This window comes from Andrographis paniculata, unplaced genomic scaffold (assembly GCF_009805555.1).
Source record: "Andrographis paniculata isolate CXL003 unplaced genomic scaffold, ASM980555v1 Contig19END, whole genome shotgun sequence".
NCBI lineage: Eukaryota > Viridiplantae > Streptophyta > Magnoliopsida > Lamiales > Acanthaceae > Andrographis > Andrographis paniculata.
The window spans coordinates 493,845-507,135 of NW_026137479.1; the positions used below are offsets into that span (position 1 = coordinate 493,845).

Sequence of the window (13,291 nt, forward strand, 5' to 3'; positions counted from 1 at the left end):
CCCAAGGACCAAAATCAAAATAAATTGGTGAAAGGAAGAGCACCTTGCAAATCAACAAACTGCATAAACTAAAACTTATGGTACAGTTTTTTTATAGGGAAAGTGCATGTTAACCTAAAAGCCACATTGCAAGGTTGAATTCAGAATACAAAATTTAGACAGCCCAGAAAGGTTTAGGGTAACACCTTAGTACTTGGATGGATTTCCAAAGGCTCTTGTGCTGCTTCTTCAGGGTCATCATCTTCATCGTCATCATCTCCGTATTCCATTAGTTTAATTAAAGGATCTAAATTCCAAACAAGCATAGGCACTTTCGGTTAGAAAATGGATGGGCGCTGATTAAAACTAAAAAAAGTTGGGGTTTAACAAATAGCATGCGGCTGACATAAAAACAACTTTCATGGCTTGACATACAGAGAATGAAAAGCAAAAATACCTGGGACAGCTTCAGGTCCATTATGCATCCCATTATTGTTTATCTGCACTTTTTGAGTTGAAATAGACCTTGAGGGGGGAGTCAGGGGACTTGTCGGAGGAGGAGATCTCATTACATCAACTAATGGCTTCTTAGGAGGAGAAATTCCGCCAGATGATGGCTTCTTGGGAGGCGGCGGGGGCAACACATCAAATGATGGCTTCTTGGGAGGAGGCGGGGGCAGCATTCCATTGAACAAAGGCTTCTTTACATCTTGCATAACTGAAACATCTCTTGCACCTACATTTGACGTTAGTTCACGGGGCATTGGAAATTCTGAGCCCTGTATATTCTTCTGGAGAGCATAATACCAAACCCCGCTGTGTTAGGAGTAATATGATGTCTATAATTCATGAAATTTGCAAATGCATCACGTAATCATGCATGTCTAAGCCAAAATTTTGCCTCAGCTTATATGAAAATTAGCACAAAAGCATGAAAGAACAAGTCATTATTCCTCATCAGAAAAAACAAACAGAAGAATGAAAGAAACACAAGCTCTTATAGAAGTGAGAAAGGTCACCAGCATCAGCATTCAATCTATCATGATTTTAACTTAAGTTTAGATGAATTTTTATCTAACTATTATGTTAACACATCTTTAGACAGATTACTAGACAACGTTTCTTTCAATTCAACTGATGAGGAGATCTGTAGCCAACTATGGTTCTTGTGTGTGCACTTTGTTCAGACAAACAGGAGAGATCAAACAAGCACAATTAATGCAGCACTGTAATTTTAAATTTAAAAAACGGTTGAAACAGCAAGCAGCTATCTCATGCCACCTCCGTAGAAGAAACCCTGTAAAACATGCAAATGTCCAACATAGATGTCCCAGTATCAGCATGTTAGCTTCACACAAGGAGGTCAGTGAAAATACCTGGAATAATAAGTAATAAACATCAGGAAGAAAAGTTTAAGGCATTCTTCATTCATAAAGAGGGGAACATGCATTCTGATGAATCTGAAAGCTATAGATGGGAGTCTATATATATGGATAAGATTTAGACAGAATACACATATTTCCGTGGCCTCGTGAGACTTAGTTTAGATAAGGGTTTCAAAAGTAATGGAATTATGGAAAAATTTGGACATATTAAAAAATTGTATTCGGTGTGATGGTTTTTGTGAGAATAAATAAGTATTTGATGAGATTTTTTTGAAAAATTAACAATGATAAATAGTACCAAAACTTCCAAAAGTGTGAAGGTAAACAGTGTCAGTGTCATTTGCAATAATAATATTCAATTGCATAAAATTTAATGAAGATCTACAGGAGAAAGTTTCCATCATGATAAAATTGAATCAACTATCAAAAGCTTTGTTTGGCACAACCACCACTCATAACACCCTATGTTACCATTGCCAACAGAAATGCTAACCTGGTTTGGAATGGCTGACACTTTTGCAGCAGCAGGTAATTCCTGAAACTTTCGCTTTTGGGAATGTGATTGTTTATCTGCTGGTGGATCTTTCGAAGAGGCTGTGGCTGTGGGAGCAATGGTAGAGTTGACTGGAGATGTTGACTGCCTAAGGGCCAAAGCAACTTGTTGCAAAGGTGTGGCTTGCGGGTATATTCCACCATAGCCAATATAACTTGTTCCATTAATCAACCCATGATGATAGCCAGTAGTGTTTGTATGAGATAACCCAGGATTTGACAATCCAATGGATTGAGATAATGAAACATCAGGCAGAGAGAGAGTACTACCGACACCAACCAAAGCTGGTGAACTCAGAGAAACTGCATGATCCACTTTTGATGGATACACAGGACTCAGGACTCCTGCCTGCAACTGAGGTGGAGGTGGAACAGCACCATACACCTTACCCGAAGATACCCTTCATAGTATATGCCATAACAAGGAAATGAGTAACCCACATGGAATCATCATATAGAATTAATTTCAGCAAGGATTATGCAAACCAACCAGTTAAGAATGATTCTATTAGTAGCAGCAAGATAATCTAGTATGATGTTGCATGGTTCATAGCCATAATTCATAGCTTAGCTATTTTGTTTATAATTTATAAATAGCATACTAAACAAGCCATATCACACCATATAATACGCAAAACAAATTCTCAAAAATCAATGACAACAAAACTACTTAGAACAAAAGACATGATAACTAATTTAGGGTACACATGTATACTTGATGAAAGCTTGACAGTTGAATATTGCTCTTCATGGTATACAATCCATGTAAACATCAAAGAAATAACTTAATTACCTAGAGGCACCACACTCAGCACTAATTGTGTCCAATAGATTTTCGGCCAATAGCTTTGCACGTTCAAGGCATTTTGGATCATTGCTAGACAACAACAGATGTAACGGCTGCTGAGTTTCTAGATGCAAGTCAAAAGAAAATTGTATTAATAAACAAAGATCACTGATCAGAGAATAGTAATAGTGAAAGGGACAATTACACAACAATAACAACCTTCCGTCTGTCCGTTTTCAAAATATCCAGAACCTCGTCCTCTTAATAAGACAGTTACTCCTGTTTCATTCATAATGTGGTTTACATATTGATCCTGCATTTACAAAACCCAACCAGCAGCAACACAAAAAAGAATTCTCCAGATGGGGTGGAGATGTCAGGGAAAGCTTCAAACATTAGAATCTCTATCTTTAATATTGGAAACAAGATTAACTCATGGATCATTAAACAAGTATACGCATAAAATGCTGAAAAAAAGTCAATCAAGCAAAACAAACAAAATGACAATTAAAAAGGAAAAAAAGGAGATGATTAAAAGAAATGCTCACATTTGGACCTCGGATGCGAGAATTTATATTCAAGGATGGGTCTGCCTCAAATCCCAAATATACACAAGTGTGCAGCAAATGGTCAATCTAGGACACAGTGCTCAATATCTTAGTTAAAAATTTTCTGTTATTCAGCTATTAATATCCTTCATGAGTCAGAATTACCTTCATTCCACTGTTGACTGAAGTCTGCTTTAACATGTCTTCCACAATAGCGAAAGCATGATCAACTGCTTTGATTCGTTCAGCTGTTGTTTCCAACTGAATTCAAAATACGCAGGACATAAAAAATTATATCCCAGTACAGAACAGATGAGAAATGATAAAAACATGAGTTGACACATTGAGATAAAGTTAAAGGAGAGATCATATTGATCATCCACTCTAGTTTCAAGATTATGCACAGGATTGAATCACTTACATGTGCTCCTGCAGATATATGAAGATAAAGGGGTCTCTCACTATCAGATGGGGCTTCAGGAGGCCGATATTTACCCCTGTATGATTTCGGAAAGTGATCAAACAAAACATGGGGAATCTGGCGTCCAAGTAAGTATCATTAGCACAACTACATACCGGGTTATTACCACAGCGCCCGTGCTTCTCTGAATCTGCGAATCTCGAAAAATGTGTCAATTTCAACCAAGACATTAGCAAGGTTAAGTAGCATAACTCCACTAGCAAATTTACCTCTTCCTGTGTTTGTCGTTTTGTTAACTTATAACGAATCGTAGAGTCAGCATCATTTATGACAATTTCTCTTGCTATTACTTCATCTTGGATCTTTGGCTGTAAATTTGAAGTGAAGAGAAAATAATTAGGCTAAAGAAAATTTGTGGATTAAAGTATTGAAGGCGTGTCAAAAGTCCAGAATAGTAGTGTATAAGTAGTTACAAAGTTAAGAGCACACATATTCCATCAGAATTAAATCAGGTGACAGAAAGCAGCTCTCAGAAACTGTATAACTATGGTTTTGAGCCATCTGATTATATCGGAAGACATCAACATAACACTTATATGGTATCACCATGCACCATACATCATCTACATCTCACAAACTACTTGAACACTTCCATGGGTATCATGAAACTCCCACAAGCCAAATCACAACTTTAGCATTTCAAGACCACAATTTTTTCCCCTTTTATTCAAATGCAAATCCATTGCCAAGCCATTGCATCAAGCATGGGGGGCGTTCAATTAGTATCAAAATTACAGAAGACGGGATGAGAGAATGAAGTGTGGTGTGGATTTCTCACAATATTTTTATTATTTACTTCTTTTTTTTTTCCAAAAATATCAAATCCAACAACTATTTTTCATTTTTTTATACTACTCTAAAAATCTTCATTACAAAAATAACATTACTATTTATTTATATCACATCAAACAACTATTCACATTCAAATATTTACTATTTAAAAATCAAAACTCAAAATCTAAATCTACAAACAAAAGCACCCTGTATATTTTTTGGAAGATAAACCTAAAAATTGATAATTTTTTTTACTGGACAATGGGAGTAGCATGTTGCTGTAATGGCACCTGAGCCACTTGAATGGGGGTGGCAGTAGAAGTGGATAAAGGGGTTGTCCGAGGTGCACCAGCCACAAAGGGGACTGACGGCAATGTAATCTGGGCGAAGCAACCCACGTTTGCCAGTGGAAAAATATTCTGCGCTGGTGATATTCCAGAAGAAACCAACGACTCATCTGGTTGATCCCACTTTCTTCTTTTTCTGTAATAAAAGCCATAAATTTGTTATAGCACATGTGCTCTTATTATTATCATTTTTTCACTTATTGTAGGGTGAAATTTATTTGTGCTGGTGGGTTGGTTGATGTATGCCATTACCAAACAGAAAATTTGAGAATGACACCGTGAACTTTTCGATCAATCATATCCTACCACAACATAAACAGTGGAAACTTCATTCTTTGATGCCAACTCTAAAGCATCACCATACAAAGAACGGTTTCCCTTGATTCTTTAAAAAATAAAATAAAATTCGAGACTCAGACATTAACTGTAGAAATGTTTGAGGTTCATTTGTAAGATCCATAAAAAGGGTTTCGACACTCGCACATTAACCAAAACTCAAATGGGCAAAACAACATTAACAAAATATGCGCAAACCAAAAGAACTGCACCTTTGTTTCGTCGTTGATAACGAATCAGATTCGGATGAAATAACCCTAGGGCAACTATCGTCCGCCATCGATTTCTCGTTTACCCCCTATTTAATCCTCTATATCCTCAATTACTGACACACTTTGTTCTCCAGATTCAGACTTAACTATATTTGATTCTCCGATCGGCGAAAACCTCAGAATTCGCGGGTTAATTTACGGCGATAGATTCAGAGCTCTTCCGACTGCAAATTCGCATACATATTTTGGCGGAGGCAACACAGAACGGGCATGTGAATTGCACGTGCGCATTCGCACTTCATGGGCCAAAGTGGGCCGCAATATATTGGGCTTCTTTACAACTACAATTTTGGGCCCGCTGTAAGAACATATTATTTTATTTTTAAAAATTAATTAATTAATTATATCAGAATGAAACTGAAGCAGTGCCAGCAATGGTGAATTTTATCTTATCCCCAACTCTGCCGAATCTGTAACCAGCTAACACAGGAGCATCTTCTCCTTCAAGCGGACTTTGCTTCTCTTCTCGCTCCGGTACTTCACCTTCTCGTTTATCCTCTATCTATTTATGGTTTTGCCGAAGGAATATTTTAAATTCGGAAATTGCATTTCAGTGATTTCCCAAAACTGGAAGTCGATGTAATTTTTTTATTTTTTGTTTTTTCTACGGAACGTATTGGGGAATCCGCCTCGCTGCAGGATGTTTTGAAGTTGAAATTTCTGTAAAATGTAATGTGCTATTATTGTGTGCGCAAAAGGCTCAATTTTTTTGTGAATTCAATGAAATGTTGGATTTCGTTTTCACTAATGTTCAACTATATTTGACTTGTTTCTAGTTAGATTTTGTAGCGAGGCCTTTGGACTAAATCATCAACTTTGTGATTACAGGGTGGTTTTGAAATTGAGTTAACGGTTCAATGGCATCTCATGTAGGTGCTTCAGTACAATCAAGGTTTAATTGAAATTAAGGCAGCATTATTCACATTGTTATTTTGCAGTAGTCAATGTTGCTCCTGATCCTGAATTTGTTCTCTGATTGTGATTTTAAATCAGTTACCTGAGGTGCCCCTTTCTCGGCGAGGCAAATGGAATTCGTGTGGCAGTGGTTTCTACACCTCGAGTTACAGTAGTGAGAAAGACTGTGGAATGCAAGGAGTCTAGAATTGGGAAGCAACCGATTCCAGTTCCATCGAATGTTACTCTAACGATGAACGGCCAGAATGTGAGTGTAAAGGGTCCTTTAGGGGAGCTTGCACTTAGTTACCCAAGTGAAATCAAGGTTGAGAAGCAGGACTCAGGATTTCTACGTGTGTGTAAGACGGTGGAAACAAGAAGAGCCAATGAAATGCACGGTTTATTCAGGTACTTACTTATCTTTGTGTGTATACTTCTCCATTTTGATTAAATTTTGTATGATGAGTTAGCTTTAACTTAAAGAGCAAGATTATTTGAGTGCTTACGCTAATACTGGTATGGATTAGGACATTTGCAATCCTGTCAGTTAAAATGGTCTAGAAAAATTCTAAATGTCGTGGATACAGATAGAAATATGTATGTAGTAGGTAGACAGACTACGATCGTGCTTGAAGAAAGCAGGCTATGTGCTTTCATGGTCATTTCTTGAATGTTCGTAAAAAGGTGTATCTGTATGCTTTACTTGCTAATGTATCTAGGATACTCTCTGCTGGTTGAAAATTATTGAAAAGATACTAAAGAGTACTTGAAGACTGTATTTCATATTCTTTTCTCTTTGTTACTCAATCCTTTAATCTTGTTGTCATGATAAGGATGTCCTCTAGCACCACGAACCTGCCAAACGATTATGGCCATGAAAAGCAATTTATCGATTTGAGTGAATGTGATTACAGCATGATCTTCTGTATATCAACTGTTTGTTTATGAAAATACTCGAAAAACTTTTCAGGACCCTAACTAGCAACATGGTGGTGGGGGTGTCTAAAGGATTTGAGAAAAAACTTCAATTGATAGGCACCGGATATCGAGCCACGGTTGAAGGGAAAGACGTAGTCCTGAATCTTGGTTTTTCGCATCCAGTAAGAATGCCAATCCCCAGTGACCTGCAGGTGAAAGTGGAAGAGAACACAAGAATTACAGTGAGCGGATACGATAAATCCAATGTCGGTCAGTTTGCTGCTTCCATCAGGAAGTGGCGACCTCCGGAGCCCTACAAAGGAAAAGGAGTAAAATATGCGGACGAAGTAGTTAGAAGAAAAGAAGGGAAGGCAGGCAAGAAGAAATAATCACCTGTTGTGCTAGCATTCGAATTTCTTAGTTGTGGTTGGTGCAAAACATTTCTGACCAGTATTGTTTTGCTCCTGTCTATTCTATTAATGGTACCATGATTTTTCTTGCAAGTCTTGGCTTTATAGCTTCTTGAGCCATGCTGCTGTAATTTATTGTATTGTGGTTTGTGTGACCTCAGTTAGAGTAACCAAAAACAAGTGGCCTCAACTAGAACATGCATTGAATTCACAGCAATTCTTCCTATGATTTTTCACACTTTATTTAACAGACTTGGTTTCTGTGTTTGTGTCAGTGTGTGTGTGTTTTCTTTTTTTGTTCTAAGTAGAGGGATTACAGCTACAAGAAAAGAGCCATGAATCTCCCTCCAGGCCAAGACCATGGCCTTTGTCAGAGAAGACAACCAAGAATTTCATCAGCTTCGTAGAATGGATCAAAGGACAACTGAAAGGGCATATTTGACAGGTTTACTGTCCATAAAGTTCTAAGTTTGATATTATTATATTATCATTAGTTCCATCAGTTTCAGTAGTAATACACGCACATGACTTCTAATATTATAAATGCTCGAATATAGTAATAAAAAAGATCGACTAATCCATGACTTAGGCAAAAAATAAGTGAGTGAGAGGGATAAGACAGACATAATCAAGAAGTTATCCTAAATAGTAAAATATTTGTCGTTCATCAGAAAAAGAACACCACCTATTATTGGCTTATAGATGAGCTTGTTTGACCAGCAGCACTGCACTGCACCCACCTCCCATAGATAGATAAAAGAAGGAGAAGATGAGATCAAATCTGGAAACAATATGAATAAGGAGAAGAGACACGTAATAGTGATACCTTATCCAGCGCAGGGCCATGTAATACCTATGATGGAGCTCTCACAGCTGCTGGTCAGCAATGGCATCAAGGTCACCTTCGTCAACTCCGAACACAACCACCACCGCGTCCTCCAGTCGCTGCCCCAATCGGACGGGCTTCACCACCAGGTGGACATGGTTTCCATCGCGGACGGGCTGGAGCCAGGGGAGGACCGGATCCAGCTCGGAAAGGTCACCGAGATCACCTGGAGAGTCATGCCTGTGGAGCTGGAAGCCCTAATTAACAGACTAAATCTAAATCAGGGAGATAATGATAAGATCAACTGCCTTGTTGCTGATTGGAGCGTCGGATGGGCGTTTCAGGTCGCTGAAAAGCTACGGCTCAGATCCGCCGCCTTCTGGCCGGCCACCGCTGCAGCGGTGGCTGTGTCCTCCACCATTCCTAAGCTGATCACTGATGGAGTCATAGACAGCGATGATGGTGAGCAACTGAGTATCCACAATTCAACCTCATTCAATCAATTCATACTCATTCCTACCAACAATTTTCCCTGCAGGAAGGATCCTGAATGGCCAGACAATCGAGCGGTTCTTCCCAGCCATGCCAGAAATGAGCTCTGCAATCCTCTCCCTATGGCGGTGTTACGATGATGAGGCCACAAAAGAGATTATCTTCGATATCCTTCGGAAAGATAGCATTTTATGCAGATCAGCAGAACGCCTCCTTTGCAATTCATCTCCTGAATTGGAGGCCGCCGTCTTTTCGCAGTTTCCAAATATCATCCCTGTCGGCCCTCTTCTGGCGAGCAACCGGCTAGCGAATGAAGTAGGCCACTTCTGGCCACAGGACTTGGATTGCATACCATGGTTGGATCAGCAGCCGCCGGATTCAGTCATATATGTTGCATTCGGTAGCTACACTGTCTTTGATCAGTCGCAGTTTGAAGAGCTAGCATTGGGGCTTGAACTCACCAACATGTCGTTTCTCTGGGTTGTAAGGCAAGACATAACACCAAACTCCGGCAATGCATATCCGGCAGGCTTCAAAGAGAGGGTACACGACCGGGGACTAATTGTAGGATGGGCGCCGCAGCAACAGGTCTTGTCTCATCCATCCGTGGCGATCTTTATAAGCCATTGCGGATGGAATTCCACCATAGAGGGTGTTGCCAATGGAGTCCCTTTCCTGTGCTGGCCGTATTTCGGTGATCAGTTCATAAACAAGACCTACATTTGCGATGTGTGGAAAACTGGATTGGGATTAAGCAGAGAAGGCGAAAGCAGTATCATTAGAAAAGGAGAAATACAGGACAAAGTAGAACACATTTTGAAGGATAGAGGCTACAAGGAGAGAGCCCTGAATCTTCAGGTAAAGGCCATGGCTAGCGTCAGGGAAGGATGCTCTTACAAGAATTTCAATAGCTTCATTGAGTGGATAAAAAATAACTGAAACAGTTTCCAATTCTCGTAAGAGAATTACTCATTATAATATGCTTTTGGATTCAATCCATGTTTGGGATGTAACTGTTATTCGCAAAGTTCTACAGCTGTTTTGTTCTTCTCTATAAGTTAAAGCATGCCTCTGATAACCTTGGATGCCGTCCATGGAAGCTCAACTATACCTGCACAAAAACTGGAAAATGATTGCCCCATGCCAGCGATGAACAGCAGAGAGTGATAAAATCATGTGCAATAAAACTGGTACAGGGAATCAAGAAAGCAGACCTTGTTACCACAGCAGTTACCCTGTGGCCTTTTGAATCAATGCCAATAAATTTGAGCAATGGATCATCGAGAAACATGATGATTTCATTTCTGCAGGAGCTTCGTTGAAGCTGTAGATGATTCATCCATCATATGAACTGAGGAGATTCTGGCGCCATGGCCAGGCTTGATTAAAAGCTTCCAATTCAACCATGCAGCTCTTCCACGAGAACGAAGCAACAGGCTATTCCTGTGGATTGTGAGTCAATTTGACTTGAATTCCTAATTGCTGTGAAGTTTGATTGGGATTGAACAAAAGACAAAAGAGTAAACGTACCAAGGAAAGAAGAAATCGGAGATAAGTGGAGCAACCTTCCGATGAATGCTAAAATCTACAAACCGAGCCTTCCTTCGATCGGAGACCGAGGATTCATACACCAATCGATGAATCTCACTTCCAGACGCCTCGCAATCTCACTCAATTCAGGTCTTTCGTTCACGTTTCAATATTTATGGATGCTTGGGTTTCTAGCTCAGCACCACACTACAACACCATCGATCAAAAATCATTATCCGATCAAAAATCATTATCCGATCCAAAAAAGAAAAATCATTCTCCGAACAAAAGCATACTCACCGACGAGCAATTCCGGGATCGAAACTCTATAACATGCATGTGAAAATCTTAAATTCAATCCAAAACCGACGATATGCGCATCCAACACAGCCAACGGCCTACCGCCATTAAAGAACCTTGGATGCGCCACCACAGTCAGCGCCAAGACACGTGAATAAATTAAATACAATTCAATTAAACACGCACATTTAATAATTACTACTAATGGTCTATATAATTCTCAAGTACAAAGTAGCGTTAAATTATATTATCTAAATTCTGAATTTTTTAATTTTTATTTTATTAAGTCCATACAAAGTGCTTACCAAAGCGTTATGCTTAAGTAATCAAAATTTAAAAAATATAAAAAGGTCGCCACGCCTTTTTGCCAAAACAAATTGACACTGCAGAAAAAGAAAAAGAAAAAAAAAAAAAAAAGGTATAATAATCAAACGAACTAGGAGGGAAAAGAGAGACTAATTAACAAATTAATGAAGACTAATTTAGGATTAAAGAGGATTTAATTATTAGTGGAAGCACGTGCAGAAGAAGGCACACGTGGCTCTCATGTCGGGTTAATTGAAAAAGCCACATGCCAACATGTGACACAATTAAGCAACGACTATGCAGCAGAGAGATAGAGGGAGAGTGATTAATGTTGGGATAAGATTATTGAAATTAATAATTAATTAATTCTCCAATCCATGCATGCACACAAAAAGTTTATTTATTTAATTGTTGTTTATTTAAAATAAAATAGAGATATATGTAATGTAGTGTATGTGTGGACGAAGAAAAGAAAGAAAGAAAGGGCAGTTGGGGCAGTAAGGATGGATGCAGGGAATGTGCAGAACATGGTGTACAATTCATGCTGCTCTACTGTCTCACCTTTGTCACATGCATTTCTTCCTCTCTCTCTCTCTCTTGATAAAAGGTACAGTGTTATCTTTCCCACCCTTGCATGTGCTCTCCATGTGCACTTTCTCCCTCTCTCTCTCTCTCTCTCTCACACACACACAGTGTGCCATTGGAGGAGGGCCTTTGATTGGTGGCCCATTGCCCACATTCACATGTGCCCTTTTGGGGTGCCACTATACTATACTCTCTACACACATACTGAATTACTGATACATGCTATCTTCCTTTTGTTCTGTGAAAGGACGGTAATGCCCCTCCGGCGGGGGGTATTTTGGGGAATACCGGGGTTTATGGGGTCCCGGAGCCTCACATCACATGCCGAGTTGCAGAGGGGCAGCCTTTACGGCTTTACCCTCCCCGCCTTACTCTGCCTTCTTCTCGCTACTACGACCAACTTGTCTTTTTTATTTTTTATTTTTATTTTGGCTTCCCGCGTTATTTGTTTTCTACGCACTACGGCCGGCGCAATGCTCCCTGCCAATCAGGGACCGACACTTGGACCCACCGTTGGCGGGTATGTGGACTTCAGAAGCCGCACCATTTTTAACTATAGGGCTTGTTGAATTACTATTTGAATATTTAAATTGGAAAATTGAAACTGGGATTAGACATAACCTGAGATATCTACCAAAATGTTGACTTAACATTTTTGGGGGGTAATAAAAATGGAAATTAAATTGATGATGAATAGATTCCTAAGATGGCTGATGTGATTAGTAATAGTGTTAAGCTGCAAAATAGGTCGCAGGTTGTCTTAAAGGGTTGTTGCTTTAGTTAAAATTATTATTATTGTGAAAATGAAATTACATTAGTATGATTTGGCATACGTTTATGGTACAATTATTGAAACCCTAATTTACCTTTCTAATCACACTTTAGTTCGTAACCATTTTGGCAGTGCAATATATTTAATTTATCAACTAACATACGGGAGAATATTAAATAAAGTATCGTTGCAGTGTATATTCTTCCCATAGTAAATAAATTTTTAATTTGATGCTGTAAAGTTAGACTGGAACAAGTTGAAAAAACATTAGTGAATGTAAGTCAAACCGGATATTGAATGTTTAGCGGTAAATAGCGGCGAGTGTGTAAATTTAAATAAAATGATTCGTATTTAGATAATAGAAAGCAAATAAATCAATTGCTTCACATTTAGATAATGGAAATAAAAAATAAACGGCAATGAGTAATCACGATGGGCATGGGATGGCATTTTGGTAATTACAACGAGAACGAGTGGCATTAATCAACACCTACCTTACTTATACCCCTCACAGAACGCCATTCGTCTTCGCCCGTTACACCGTTCCCGTATTCTCTCCGCCTCCACCGCCGTCTCCGCCGTGATGGGATTGAAGCCAGCGGCGCACATGTCCACCGCCATCGGAAGGCTGAGAAGAAAATCATCAACGTCAAAGAGAAGGATCGGCAGGCCTTCGTGCCGGCGTAGGTCCACCCACACTGACGACGCCGAGTCGGTTTCCGACAAGCTGGAGGCTCTTCGGAATCTCATTCCTTCACAAATTAACGACGAGATAAATCCAGACCAGTTGTTTCAGC

General features: G+C 39.3%; 3 protein-coding genes and 1 long non-coding RNA gene across 6 annotated transcripts; 2 read left to right on the forward strand and 2 right to left on the reverse strand.

The window, feature by feature from the left end:
• Positions 1-44: 44 nt before the first annotated feature.
• Positions 45-5,652, reverse strand: LOC127243871 (protein RIK). 2 transcript variants are annotated; one of them, XM_051264092.1, is made up of 12 exons: positions 5,402-5,650; positions 4,797-4,989; positions 3,942-4,040; positions 3,828-3,862; positions 3,673-3,748; positions 3,417-3,512; positions 3,252-3,338; positions 2,923-3,016; positions 2,710-2,827; positions 1,858-2,317; positions 437-770; positions 45-286 (listed from the first exon to the last, which is right to left on the reverse strand). In XM_051264092.1, exons 1-12 carry the CDS (start codon positions 5,467-5,469, stop codon positions 174-176), a joined length of 1,773 nt encoding a protein of 590 aa, XP_051120049.1. In that variant the 5' UTR covers positions 5,470-5,650; the 3' UTR covers positions 45-173. The 2 variants fall into 2 exon arrangements, with proteins under 2 accessions (XP_051120049.1, XP_051120057.1); XM_051264100.1 differs by lacking the exon at positions 45-286 and having other exon boundaries at positions 632-1,355; positions 5,402-5,652.
• Positions 5,653-5,799: 147 nt separating this feature from the next.
• Positions 5,800-7,909, forward strand: LOC127243913 (50S ribosomal protein L6, chloroplastic). The gene is made up of 4 exons (XM_051264151.1): positions 5,800-5,935; positions 6,290-6,353; positions 6,455-6,763; positions 7,326-7,909. Exons 2-4 carry the CDS (start codon positions 6,319-6,321, stop codon positions 7,660-7,662), a joined length of 681 nt encoding a protein of 226 aa, XP_051120108.1. The 5' UTR covers positions 5,800-5,935; positions 6,290-6,318; the 3' UTR covers positions 7,663-7,909.
• A 566-nt stretch (positions 7,910-8,475) lies between these two features.
• LOC127243906 (UDP-glycosyltransferase 83A1-like) lies at positions 8,476-10,057 on the forward strand. Its single transcript, XM_051264136.1, has 2 exons — positions 8,476-8,971; positions 9,048-10,057. The coding sequence occupies exons 1-2, from the start codon at positions 8,476-8,478 to the stop codon at positions 9,938-9,940; spliced, it is 1,389 nt and encodes a 462-aa protein (XP_051120093.1). The 3' UTR covers positions 9,941-10,057.
• LOC127243920 (uncharacterized) lies at positions 8,797-10,988 on the reverse strand. Of its 2 annotated transcripts, none has more exons than XR_007837051.1 (5): positions 10,832-10,988; positions 10,532-10,738; positions 10,216-10,444; positions 9,030-10,112; positions 8,797-8,944 (listed from the first exon to the last, which is right to left on the reverse strand). It is a non-coding gene; the product is annotated as an uncharacterized LOC127243920 (long non-coding RNA). The 2 variants fall into 2 exon arrangements; XR_007837059.1 differs by having other exon boundaries at positions 9,030-10,123.
• Between the last annotated feature and the right edge of the window lie 2,303 nt (positions 10,989-13,291).